Source organism: Carcharodon carcharias, chromosome 36 (assembly GCF_017639515.1).
Source record: "Carcharodon carcharias isolate sCarCar2 chromosome 36, sCarCar2.pri, whole genome shotgun sequence".
NCBI classification, from domain to species: domain Eukaryota; kingdom Metazoa; phylum Chordata; class Chondrichthyes; order Lamniformes; family Lamnidae; genus Carcharodon; species Carcharodon carcharias.
The window spans coordinates 5,177,370-5,191,364 of NC_054502.1; the positions used below are offsets into that span (position 1 = coordinate 5,177,370).

The 13,995-nt window shown below is 45.2% G+C and overlaps 1 protein-coding gene across 4 annotated transcripts in view; it reads left to right on the forward strand.

The window, feature by feature from the left end:
- The window catches only part of ash1l (ash1 (absent, small, or homeotic)-like (Drosophila)), a 230,621-nt gene that overhangs the window by 176,255 nt on the left and 40,371 nt on the right, over positions 1-13,995 (forward strand). For all 4 annotated transcript variants that reach the window (XM_041179673.1, XM_041179676.1, XM_041179675.1 and 1 more), the window contains exons 9-12: positions 4,220-4,265; positions 5,865-5,973; positions 8,216-8,422; positions 9,727-9,873. In XM_041179673.1, coding sequence (XP_041035607.1) covers positions 4,220-4,265; positions 5,865-5,973; positions 8,216-8,422; positions 9,727-9,873 — 509 coding nt within the window. The remainder of the gene's footprint in view (positions 1-4,219; positions 4,266-5,864; positions 5,974-8,215; positions 8,423-9,726; positions 9,874-13,995) is intronic.

Genomic DNA, 13,995 nt, shown 5'->3' on the forward strand with positions numbered 1-13,995 from the left:
TCTGTCTGTCTCGCTCGCTCTCTCTCCCTTTCGCCCTCTGTCTGTCTCGCTCGCTCTCTCTCCCTTTCGCCCTCTGTCTGTCTCGCTCGCTCTCTCTCCCTTTCGCCCTCTGTCTGTCTCGCTCGCTCTCTCTCCCTTTCGCCCTCTGTCTGTCTCGCTCGCTCTCTCTCCCTTTTGACCTCTGTCTGTCTCGCTCGCTCTCTCTCCCTTTTGACCTCTGTCTGTCTCGCTCGCTCTCTCTCTTTCGACCTGTCTGTCTCGCTCGCTCTCTCTCTTTCGACCTGTCTGTCTCGCTCGCTCTCTCTTTCGACCTCTGTCTGAGTCGCTCGCTCTCTCTCTCTTTCGACCTCTGTCTGTCTCGCTCGCTCTCTCTCTCTTTTGACCTCTCTGTCTGTCTCTCTCTCTCTTTTGACCTCTCTGTCTGTCTCTCTCTCTCTCTTTTGACCTCTGTCTGTCTCCCTCTCTCTCTCTCTTTCGCCCTCTGTCTGTCTCTCTCTTTCGCCCTCTGTCTCTCTCTCTCTTTCGCCCTCTGTCTCTCTCTCTCTTTCGCCCTCTGTCTCTCTCTCTCTTTCGCCCTCTGTCTCTCTCTCTTTCGCCCTCTGTCTCTCTCTCTCTTTCGCCCTCTGTCTCTCTCTCTCTTTCGCCCTCTGTCTCTCTCTCTCTTTCGCCCTCTGTCTCTCTCTCTCTTTCGCCCTCTGTCTCTCTCTCTCTTTCGCCCTCTGTCTCTCTCTCTCTTTCGCCCTCTGTCTCTCTCTCTCTTTCGCCCTCTGTCTCTCTCTCTTTCGCCCTCTGTCTCTCTCTCTCTTTCGCCCTCTGTCTCTCTCTCTCTTTCGCCCTCTGTCTCTCTCTCTCTTTCGCCCTCTGTCTCTCTCTCTCTTTCGCCCTCTGTCTCTCTCTCTCTTTCGCCCTCTGTCTCTCTCTCTCTTTTGCCCTCTGTCTCTCTCTCTTTCGCCCTCTGTCTCTCTCTCTTTCGCCCTCTGTCTCTCTCTCTTTCGCCCTCTGTCTCTCTCTCTTTCGCCCTCTGTCTCTCTCTCTCTTTCGCCCTCTGTCTCTCTCTCTCTCTTTCGCCCTCTGTCTCTCTCTCTCTCTTTCGCCCTCTGTCTCTCTCTCTCTCTTTCGCCCTCTGTCTCTCTCTCTCTTTCGCCCTCTGTCTCTCTCTCTCTTTCGCCCTCTGTCTCTCTCTCTCTCTTTCGCCCTCTGTCTCTCTCTCTCTCTTTCGCCCTCTGTCTCTCTCTCTCTCTTTCGCCCTCTGTCTCTCTCTCTCTCTCTCTCTTTCGCCCTCTGTCTCTCTCTCTCTCTTTCTTTCGCCCTCTGTCTCTCTCTCTCTCTTTCTTTCGCCCTCTGTCTCTCTCTCTCTCTTTCTTTCGCCCTCTGTCTCTCTCTCTCTCTTTCTTTCGCCCTCTGTCTCTCTCTCTCTCTTTCTTTCGCCCTCTGTCTCTCTCTCTCTCTTTCTTTCGCCCTCTGTCTCTCTCTCTCTCTTTCTTTCGCCCTCTGTCTCTCTCTCTCTCTTTCTTTCGCCCTCTGTCTCTCTCTCTCTCTTTCTTTCGCCCTCTGTCTCTCTCTCTCTCTCTTTCTTTCGCCCTCTGTCTCTCTCTCTCTCTCTTTCTTTCGCCCTCTGTCTCTCTCTCTCTCTCTTTCTTTCGCCCTCTGTCTCTCTCTCTCTCTTTCTTTCGCCCTCTGTCTCTCTCGCTCTCTTTCTTTCGCCCTCTGTCTCTCTCGCTCTCTTTCTTTCGCCCTCTGTCTCTCTCTCTCTCTTTCTTTCGCCCTCTGTCTCTCTCTCTCTCTCTTTCGCCCTCTGTCTCTCTCTCTCTTTCGCCCTGTCTCTCTCTCTCGCTCTCTTTCGCCCTCTGGCTCTCTCTCTCTCTTTCGCCCTCTGTCTCCCTCTCTTTCGCCCTCTGTCTCCCTCTCTCTCTTTCGCCCTCTGTCTCTCTCTCTCTCTCTTTCGCCCTCTGTCTCTCTCTCTCTTTCGCCCTCTGTGAGTCTCGTTCTCTTGTGTGTGTCTCGCGCGCCCTCTGCCCGCCGCTCGCGCGCCCTCTGCCCGCCGCTCGCACGCCGTCTGCCTGCCTCTCTCATGCATGCACACTCTTACTTTTTACACTTTTGAATTGCTAGATAGTGCCATAATTGGCTCGAGTGGAACCCAGTATTTAATCGAGTTGTCAAGCAGCTCACACCTCAATGACTGTCTGTTTATCTTCAAGCCAGTGAAAGTGATGAACAGAAAGATTCCTTTTAAGCACAGCTGCACATCGATGTGCTTTCAGTGCGACCGTAACATTTCCCCAGTAAATGCATTGTGCCAATCAAGGGGTTAACAGTCACATTATGGTTTTGAAATATCCCCACAAAATATACTTCAGATGCCCATGTAAGGACAGTAGTGCCGTTCTTCAATTCTGTGAAAGCTGCTTATTAAATTTGATTTTGGTGCTGTGCCCAGTGTTTTGCAGCAATCTCTCCTTTTGGGCTATTCCTTGGAGATTTAAAATGTACAGCCAACCCGGCTGAGAATTTTTTTCCTGTTGTGTTTTTCTTGGCACGGGCTGCAGAGTGGAATGTATTTTTCACTTGCAAAAAAAAAAGTAACTGTTTCTCCAAAGTTTGAACAAAGAAAAACTTGTTCTTGTGACTGGGAGGAGTGGATGTACTAGGCTAATGGGTGTTGTAGTTATATCTGGACACATGGCTGTCTGGTAATTGTAACACTGGAGCAATATGCTGCTAGTGACTCCCTGTCTGATTCTTCCACAGATTGTTTTCTTATATCATCTTGCCCCCCCCTCCCCCCCAACTCACCCAGTTGGGCCTAGGGCACACTAGTTGCGGCAAAGGTGGAGCATGAGCTGAAAAGTTGCAGGTCTCTCCCTATGCAGGGCTCTCCCAGCATCAGCATTGGTGTGCCTAATAATATTTTGCCCCAGTCCTTTGGAAGGAAAGCAATGCACCCTGCTTGGACGTTACCCCTTCACTTGTCACTTAAAGATTAGCGCTGCTCCATTTGCTGTTTATTGCTTACCCCACTTCAAAAATATTTTGCTCTTATTGTTTCAGCCCTTTGTGTTTAATTGGGTGAATTTACCACATGGCATGTAACTGAGCCACACAGAGAAAGAAAGCCCCAAGTTGCACCCCCAGCCTGTGCTGAATAAGCTTGATCCTGGTTGGTGCTTCAGTAGGAAAACAATAATTGGCCTCAGTATTCCAGGATTGTACAAATCAGCCAAGGTCTGTGGGTTTTAGTCATATTTGTAACTACTTCTCCCAGCCCTCCTAACTCTAAGCTTTATTTCTAAATTAAAAGAAGTATATATCCTGCTCCACATGTTACATGACATATTGTTTCAGTCTGCAGAATTTCTGCATTTTCAAGCTGCAAACTGTAACTGCTGACTGCCGGTTTCTGCTATTCAAACGCTTCCTGACTAGACATTTCAAATCTGGTTGACATTTTGAGCCTTTCTTTGCTCCTAAGCTTGACACTTTGGGTAAGAATCACAGCTTGACCTGTAACTAATTCCACCATGCACTGGACACATAACTACACTTCAGTAGCAGAATGCATTGTTTATTTCCAGGTGTAATGCTCTTAATTGTTTCAAAACACCACACAAGCAACTCATCGTGAACAGTACAGAGGAACTCCATCGCTGTACATAACCATGTGAAGCCATAGCAAATTAAGGTGACCTAATGTCTAGTGGTGTGAAGTGGACAAATCCTTGAAGTCTTTTACTAACCTTCCCTGCGTGGCAGCCCTTCCGCTTTGTCTAATGTGATGAAAGCGGCAGAAGCCTTGTGACAAAACATAGAAGCTGCCTTGGACAGTAAGTTGCCCTTGAGTGAGGCTGTCTCCTCCAGGCCCATTCTCAGGGCCTCGTCACAAAGCCAGTGTACATTCCCACCTGGATGGTGAGGTTCTGCACCCTGGTGAATGAGAGCTTGCAGCCCCAGATTGTTGAAGGCTGTTTTCGACACAACAAGGATCAACGATTCAGGATTGAAACTCCCAGTGGAGAGAGGGCAGTTCAACTCTATATTTACAATCCTAGCCTACTGTACTGTGAAGGCAGTGTGTAACTGCACCCGAAGATTATATTGCATTGTGACGTAAAGTTCCTGCTGACCTGTATTGTGTATTACAGCAGTGTAATGGGTATGTGTGCACTACAGTACTTTATTAGGCTGTTGCTAACTTGCATTTCTCCTCTCTGTTTTTAAGCTGTACAAAAAGCCTGATGTCCCACTTTATAAAAAGATTCGATCAAGTAAGGCACTTTCAATTTCCCTACCCCCTCCTTATAGATTTCATTTTATTATTCTTTCAGTTTGTAACTTAATCTGTTTTACATTAAATTAATTTTACTTGTTGCACTTACTGTTTGGTTACAGGTTGGTACATAGAACCATAGAAAAGCGACAGCACAGAGAGAGGTCATTCAGCCCATCGTGTCTGCCCCAGCCAAAAAAAAGTGTAAAAACTAGCTGCCCATTCTAATCCCACCTTTCAGTACATAGTGTTACTGAGCACAGTGTGCAGTGTGAATGAGTTTTACCGAGTGTCCAAACCCAGGATCCTATTCCAGGGAGGGGCAGGAATGCTCCAATACTTGCCTCCTGAGTAACCGCCTAGTGGGTTTTGGTTGTGACACCACAGTGATTCTGTTCAAAGGGTCTGGAGTATGCCCCACACGTCCTTAACACTTAGATCTGTTTCTGTTCAGCCTCATGTCATTTCATTCAGCTGCCCGCTCCTGGCTTAGTAGGTGAACCCAGTGTGTAAATGGCCCCGACCAGTCAGGATGTTCTAGATTGTGTCTTTGGTTGGTGCTGCTCTGGGCACTCCCATTGGTCCTAGGTTAAGGAGGGGAAAAATATTTTGGGTTTGCTAGTGTTGATCACTCTTGCAGATGCTATACCCTGCTACATGTTCCACAAGTGGGCTTTGAGTGAGAACAGCATCAGGCTGGACTGTGTTGTCTCCTCCACCTGTGCCCCCTACATGCATGCACTCTGCCCCCTCATTTAGACGAGTCACCGAGGCAAGATAGCAATAGGCTGTCAGCACCTGTGGAACCCAGCAAGTGGCAGCAAAGATATTGAAGGTCGGCATCAGCCCAGCAAGGAGGCTGCACCTGTTTGCATGAGAATGTGTGTGGGCAACTTACTGGCTGGTGGAATCTCAGCTGTCGCTTTGCTGTCAGCAAGGTTTAACGTTTGCTTGTTGACAGCAGGAAGGTGGCTGGAAGGTGAACAAAACGGAGTTTGTGTGGGGTCAAGCTGCTGATTGTATTGGCTGAGCTGAATTGCAAAATGGGGAGATTTTCAAAGATTATGATAAACGCACATCCAGATGAAGAATAACCCACATGTCAGAGTGTCGGCCGTCTGCAACTAGGTGTGAAACAAAAGGAGTTAGTGGAGCCTCTGAGAGATGCCACGTTTTCATTTGTAAGCTAGCTCGTTCACCTTGTATCGAGAGGATCAGGAATGATGGTTGTTTGGGAGTAGGCGAGGTTAGATTGTGAATCACTGTACCAGCTGGTCCAAACCTCAGCTGGCAGCACTGTTTCCTGGACCTGGTCAACTCCAGAACACTTCTCAAGCTGGCCCGAAGTTTCAGCCCCACTCCAGAGAAATTGCCTGTACTCGGAGCTTCAGCCTGGCAACAAGTACTAGGAATCTTCTTAACATAGAGGGCAATTCTGAACAGAACATAATCCCCTAAATCATCTTTCCCTTTAAGGTTAGGGAATAGTTTGTAAGCATGTTGCTTCCTTCTGGGCAGCATATTTAAATATGTTTGGAAAAATCTTCAGAATGTGGGGCCTTTTGTGTAACCATAAGGCTCGTTGTCCTCTTTATAGATGTGTTTGTCGATGTTAAACCTCTTTCCGGATGTGAGCCCACGACTTGCAACTGTAAAAGGCCGGTGGATCCTGTTGAGAAGAGCTGTTTGGAAGACTGTCTGAACAGGTAGGCAAGTATGTGTAATAGCCTCCAAATAATGGCTCTGCCTTGCTGCTGACCTTGAGACATGTTAAGAATACTATTATTTCATCCATGTTTTATGACCCAGGCTAGGCAGACTGGCAGTATCTCAGCCCAATCAGTGGCAGCTTCTGAGCTTGGTGATAGGAGGGTTAAAGCAAACATGATTGAATTGACTAGATTTACATATCTACTCGTATTTGATCAGAACCCAAGCCCAGTTGATGTACTCAGCACTAGATGCGGGCTCCATGCTTGTTCAACAACATGAAGAAGTTGCTGGGCCCTAAAGACCAGAAGGAGCTAGGGTTCATCTCCCTGTTCATTTGATCAATCTCAGGCAGATGGGCAGGGGTGTTGAAATTAGTGTCTGAGGCTCTGGGCAAAGGAGGTGAAAACGATACAGCAGAGTTCATTCTCCTGATGGGTGGTATTTTTGAGAAAATCACAGCTTGCCGTCAGTTCCCAAAGCTTCACGTTGGCCATGAGTGACCCAGGTTAGATCACCAGTCTGCTACAGAGTCAGCTGATCTCAACCAGAGTGGAAATGGGGACTACAGTTGATCTCAGCATCGCTGGATTATGGAAAACATGGAGGATTATGGCCAGGATTCCTGTTCCACATCACCCTCTAGTGACGCCTATTTCAGGTGCGAGCAGAATTGGGTGCTACTTTGAAGCCTTCCACAGTTAAATAGCCATCCGATGTGCAGGATTTGGGCAAGAGAGCGATTCTCACTCCCGTGAATCTTTTTCCATTGCCCTGAGACCCCTGAAGCGCTGCCATGTGCTTCGACCAGCTGGACATGAGCTGCAGCATCCTTATCTGACAGGAGAGGAAAGCATGCCCTGGTAACTAGGACTGTGGCAGTTGGCCAAGCTCACTTTACTACTTGGCTCCTTGCTGTGGTGTGTTGATGCGCATTTTAAGCTATTTGATGCAAACTCATTAGTAGCTCTTGGCAGTTTGCCCGAAAGCTGTGCACTGATGTTTTTTTTTTATTATTAATTATAATCGGAACATTTGAGTTGTAATAAAACAGGAAGCCCAGTGTGCCGCGTGTTCTGTGGTCCGAAAACTGAAACAGATGCACAGCTAGTCTTCCAATCTCGATTCATCAGAGCTGGTGATGGGTTCTATGTCTCCCATCAATTCCAACTTGTTGAACAGCTAAGCAACTGCCATGGGTTTTCTTTATTCATCAAGGTCAGGGATGTCATCCTTGTGAAACAGAACGCTCTTCATTTCAAGAACCCATTGTTAACACAAAACACTCCCAGGACAAGTACAGCACGGGGTTAGATACAGAGTAAAGCTCCCTCTACACTGTACCCATCAAACACTCCCAGGACAGGTACAGCACGGGGTTAGATACAGAGTAAAGCTCCCACTACACTGTCCCCATCAAACACTCCCAGGACAGGTACAGCACGGGGTTAGATACAGAGTAAAGCTCCCTCTACACTGTCCCCATCAAACACTCTCAGGACAGGTACAGCACGGGGTTAGATACAGAGTAAAGCTCCCTCTACACTGTCCCTATCAAACATTCCCAGGACAGGTACAGCACGGGGTTAGATACAGAGTAAATCTCCCTCTACACTGTCCCCATCAAACACTCCCAGGACAGGTACAGCATGGGGCTAGATACCGAGTAAAGCTCTGTCTACATTGTCAATGGGCAGTAAGTTGTTCCCACCATTTTCGTATGTTATCGCTACATTTCCACTGGGTGAGAGACCTTGTAATCACCCGTAGGTGCCTGAGCATTGCTTTAGCCTCAGTGTTGTTAGCTGCTATATTTATGACATCATGTAACAACCTGTAGTCTCTTTCAATAGAAGTTATGTGTCCAACTTGCATTATAGTAACTCTCCTTACAGTAACACTATTTGCAGTTTGTGGCACTTAGTGAGTAGATTCCCTTACAGGGGACCAGCACCATGAATGCTGGGATTGAAGACCAGCTCAGTCAGCATCTGTGAGCTGTTGTGGGAAGGATCTCATTGTGCAATGTCAACCTATCTTTTCTGTGTTCAGTCCCTGACCAAGCCTGTAGATATGTACACTGCACATACCTACCTTTCCCTGACAGTAAAGCGTTGCCTTTATCAGCTGTTTTCCTGTTGCTTCAAGTTGTACCAGACTCAGAGGACTAAATTATTTCTCGAGTTCCCTTGAGATGTTCATCTGCTAAGTGCAGCTGATGCCCCATTTTTGCTGCAGGATGATCTTCGCAGAGTGCGCCCCGAGCACGTGCCCCTGCGACGAGCATTGCTGCAACCAGCGGATCCAGAGGCACGAATGGGTGCAGTGCCTGGAGCGGTTTCGAGCAGAGGGGAAAGGCTGGGGAATTCGCACTAAGGAAACTCTGAAAGCTGGACAGTTCATCATCGAGTATTTGGGGGAGGTTGTCAGCGAGCAAGAGTTCAGGTACGTAGACCTTCCATAGTCCACTTGTACAGAAACTGAGCTCAGTTCCCCAATAAAATCCACTTCCTACAATTTCTGTTCATAACTTACCCAGAGTAAGTGCTGAGCAGTAAACATGAGTGTGATGTAATGTCAGAGGTTGGGGATTTTTGGCAGCATTGCTTCTGTGTTTATAATGGGGCAGCCTAGGAGTATGTCACTGTGCTTAGATTGGCTGCAGAGCTGAATAATTAATATTCACTGTAGAGGTATGGGGTGCAGATCAATGCAAGCACCAGACAATCTCATTTATCATCCATTTGGCAAGGGCAAGTGAGAAATGCAGAAGGAATATTTGGCCCATTGATGTTGCCTCTAAATGATTCAGACTCCTGCTTGTTTCCAACCTCACGTCTGCACATATTACCTTATGCCTGTTAAAGAATAAGATTCCAGTTTACACAAGTCCTGTGAAATGCAGCTGTATGTTATTGTGCTGGCTTGTACCTTGTCGCTGCAGTAAGCCATCGATCTCTTTTTTCATTTGTTTACGGGATGTGGGCATCGCTGGCTGGGCCAGCATTTATTGCCAACTCCTAATTGCCCTTGAGAAGGTGGTGGTGAGCTGCCTTCTTGAACCGCTGCAGTCCATGTGGTGTAGGTACATCCACTGTGCTGTTAGCGAGTGAGTTCCAGGATTTTGACCCAGCAGCAGTGAAGGAGTGGCCGATATATTTCCAAGTCAGGAAATATATTTATTTCCCTGCCACGTTCCATACTGTCCCCTCCCCGAGCCCTTATAATCACTCGATACAACCTACCAAATGAGTGCTTATTTGGGAGATGGCAAAAAACTGATGAGTTTTGCTCGATGTAATTTGTGCATCCATTACCGACTTCTCCAATTTATCACACGCCTCCTTGAACTGTTGAAGATGAAAAGAAAGAACTTGTATTTCAGTAGCACCTTTCATATCCCCAGTAGGTCACAGATTGCTTCTCAACCAGCAATATGCTTTTTCAAACACAGGCACTGTTATGAAGGCAAACACTGCAGCCAGTGCATGCGCAGTGCGATCCCACAAACAATTACTTAAATAACAGCTGTTAACGTTTTGGTGGTGTGGTTCAGGGTTAAGTGGTGGTTGTCTGGACACTCTCGGTCCTTTTGATCCTTTCTCAAGTGTTACAGGATGTTTAACATCCACCTGAACAGGCTGGCTGAGTTGAAATGGATCTTGAATTTTCAACTTTGTGGCTCAGACGAGAGTGTTCTAAACAGAGCTGAGCAGACATTATATAATATTTGCTCTCTTCTCCTCAAGGAACCGAATGATAGAACAGTACCAGAATCACAATGACCATTACTGCTTGAACCTGGACAGTGGGATGGTGATCGACAGTTACCGCATGGGGAATGAGGCTCGCTTTATAAACCACAGCTGCAATCCTAACTGTGAAATGCAAAAATGGTAAGAGGGCCAAGTACATATACAGTGAATGTGTTGTGCACAGTGTTTACATGCAGCGTTTCTAGTTAAAACCACTTTATGCAATCTTATCAACAAGCATGTTAATTAGTCTGGTAACCCGGTTACATGAAGCATCTCGCTTTCAATACCACATACCAAAAATCCAACCAAGCTCATTGGTTAAACATGTATTTGCACTGTTGATGTTTCCTGGAAACCTGGAGTGCACTGGTGGAGAAGCAGCAAGAACTCAACAGAAGGAATCAACCTACTTTTATTCATCAGAAATGGTCCCATTCCTTTGCATACAATTAATTACGTTGAGGCCTAGTAACTGTATAGGCAAACATAGCAACTATTCTCATCTTTTATGCTGGTTTGGTGGAGTGTGGAATGTTTGCTCTTTTCAAATAACACCAGGCAATCTTTAACAATGAGCTGAGAGAGTAGTTTGGAGCCTGGTGTAACAGCACTGCACTACCCCGCCCACCCCATGCTTCCAAGAGTCCTGTTGGTCTCAAAATGTTAACTCTGTTTGTCTCTCCACAGATGCGATCATCATATTGAATTTTACATTCAGTTTGAGGGAAAGAAGAGTGGGTCCAAGCCTAGTATTTTAAACTTAAGTAAGGACAATTATGAGGGCATGAAAGCACAGCTAGCTAAAGTGAACTGTCAAATTAGGTTAAGGGATAGGTCAATAAAGATGCAGTTTTGGGCATTTAAAGGGATGTTACATAATACACAGAATAGATACATTCCAACAAGAGAGAAAAATTCCAAGGAGAGAACCTATCAACTGTGGTTAACAAAAAAGATATGAGATGGCAGGTGGCATTTGCCACGCTGACCAAATCTACAAGGTAAACTTGGCCAAGCTATCACAACGATTTTGCAATTTGTATTTATTACAAGAAGGTTTGGCACTGCTAATGAGTCCACTACCACCTTTAGAGATTTTAGAGATTAAATTAAAACATTTATTAACAAAAGAAGAAAAAACTTAACCACACACACAAGATAACAGTTACACAGTTCCCAAAATTTTTACTTAACCAGACTCCTGACTACACACCCGCTTTAAAGCAACAGTCCAAATAGATTCCAAATTTATAAAGTCATCCAGCAATTTTACCACAAGCCCCCACTGGACAGTGAACTTGCAAAGGCTGTTAACACAACTTTGGTTACTGGAACAGAATACTTCTGCAGGGTGATTAGAAGCTTTTCCCCCAAGTCTGTTTCGCACAGTCATCTTTCAAGATCTCAAAGGGCCACACCTCACACAGTCTTCCATCCCCCTTTAAATATATTTTATCCCTTTTGATTTGTTAATCCCATCGTTTCCACGTGCCTTTAGTAGTTACATTTCCCAGAAAATTTAAATCTTTCATGTTATCATTATGGCCAGCACTTTTGGGGGAAAGAAACCAACGTAATAACCTTACCTTATTTGTCTTGCCAGTTGTGAACATTCCCCATGTCCATTTGAAAATCAAACACTTCTCCGCTTATCTCAAAATGCAAGTTCCATTCACACTGTATCTGCTGAGACTGCACCCAAGCTTTACTCACCCCCATTTTAAACGCCTGTTTTACACCTCACTTCTTCGATAATTTAAACCTTGCTGCCTAATCGTCCCTAGTTTAATTAAACCAGCCAGCAACACACAACCATGCAGCCACACACACACAAGCTTGCTTTAAAATATTACACAATAATATTGAGAAAAAATGATGGTTTCTTGACAAAATTAGAGAAAGTATCAAACTTAAAGGAAAAGCATATAATTGTGCAAAGATGGGTGGCAGGTCAGAACATTGGACAAATAGTTTAAAAAAACAGCGAAAAATGACCATACGATTGATAAGGAAGGAAAAATTAGAACACGAAAGAAAACTAGCTAGAAAAATAAACACAGACAGTAAGAGTTTCTATAAAACAAAAACAGAATAACCTGGAAAAACTCAGCAGGTCTGGCAGCATCGGCGGAGAAGAAAAGAGATGACGTTTCGAGTCCTCATGACCCTTCGACAGAACTAGGTGAATCCCAGGAATTCGCCTAGTTCTGTCGAAGGGTCATGAGGACTCGAAACGTCAACTCTTTTCTTCTCCGCCGATGCTGCCAGACCTGCTGAGTTTTTCCAGGTAATTCTGTTTTTGTTTTGTATTTCCAGCATCTGCAGTTTTTTGTTTTTAAGAGTTTCTATAGCTGTTTGAAAAAGAAAAGAGTTAACAAGGTGAGCGTTGGCCCTATAGAAAGTGTCTGGGGAACTAATAATGGAAAATAAGGAGAGGGCAGTTGAATTGAACTAGTATTTTGCATCGGTCTTCACTATAGAGGATGCAAGTAACAACCCAGAAATAGCTGTAAATCAGGAAATGCAAGGGAGGGAGGAACTCGTTTTGGGGGGCGGGTGCAAAATTACAATCACCAGGGAAGTGGTACTGAGCAAATTGTCGGAGCTGTGGGCTGACAGGTTCCTGGGTGCTGATGGACTTAAAAGAAGTGGCTAGTGAGATAATTGATGCGTTGGTTTTAACTTTGTAAATTCCCTCGATTCGGGGAAGGTTCCATGAGATTGCAAGATAGCAAATGTAACTCCTTTAATCAAAAAGGGAGGGAGGCAAAGAAGGAAACTACAGGGCAGGTAGCAACATCTGTCATAGGGAATATGTTAGAAGCTATTATAAAGATGTTATAGCAGGGTACTTGGAAAAATTCAAGGCAATCAGGCAGAGTCCACATGGTTTTGTGAGAGGGAAATCATGTTAAACTAATTTATTGAAGTTCTTTGAAGAAGTAGCATATGCTGTGGATAAAGGGGAGCCAGTAGACGTGCTGTACTTAGATTTCCAAAAGGCATTTGATAAGGTGCCACATCAAAGGCTATTGTGAAACTAAAAAGTTAATGGCGTAGTGGGTAATATATTGGCATGGATTGAAGATTGGCTAGCTAACAGGAAACAGAGTAGGAATAAATGGGTCATTTTCTGGTTAGCAAGATGTAACAAGTGGTGTGCCACAGGGATCAGTGCTGGGGCCTCAACTTTTTACGACTTATATAAGTGACTTGGATGAAGGGATCGAAGGTATGGTTGCTAAATTTGCTGGTGACACAAGATGAGTAGGTTAGTAAGATATGAGGAGGACACAAGGAGGCTTCAAAATGATATAGATAGTTTAAGTGAGTGGGCAAAGATCTAGCAAATGGAGTATGATGTGGGAAAGTGTGAAATTGTCCATTTTGGCAGGAAAAATAAAGAAGCATGTTATCTAAATGGGGAGAGATTGCAGAGGGTGTCCTAGTGCATGAATCACAAAAGGCTCGTATGCAGGCACAGGAAGTAGTTAGGAAAGCTGATAGAATGTTATCAGTTTTTGTGAGGGAAATTGAGTACAAAAAGTAGGGAGGTTATGCTTCAGTTATCCGGAGCAATGGTGAGAACATATCTGGAGTGCTATGTACGGTATTGGTCACCTTATTTAAGGAAGGATGTAAATGTGTTAGCAGTTCAGAGAATGTTTACCATACTAATACCTGGAATGGGCAGGCTTCCTCTTATGAGGAAAGGCTGGACAGACTAGGCTTGTATCCGCTTGAGCTTAGAAGAGTAAGAAGCGACTTGATTGAAACATATAAGATCCTGAGGGGCCTTAACAGGGGGGATGGGGAGAGGATGTTTCCTCTTGTGGGAGAATCTAGAGCTAGGGCCCACTGTTTAAAAATAAGGGGTCACCCATTTATGACAGATGAGAATTTTTTTCTTTGAGGGCAGTGAGCCTTTGGAATTCCCTTCATCAAAAGGCAGTGGAAGCAGAGTCTTTGAATATTTTTAAGGCAGAGATAGATAGATTCTTGATAAGCAAGGGGGTGAAAGGTTATCGGGGGTTGGCAGGAATGTGGAGTTGAGATTACAATCAGATCACCCGTGATCTTATTGAATGGAGCAGGCTCGAAGGGCCAAGTGGCCTACTCCTGCTCCTAATTCATACGTTCGCATGTATGTTCAAATGCTGCCAGCTTTGTTGAAGCTGGAAATCTGAAATAAAAGCAGTATTTCGGTTATTTTACCATGGAGCTCAGCCATGCTGTTGAGACCAGCTGTCAATGCAAAAT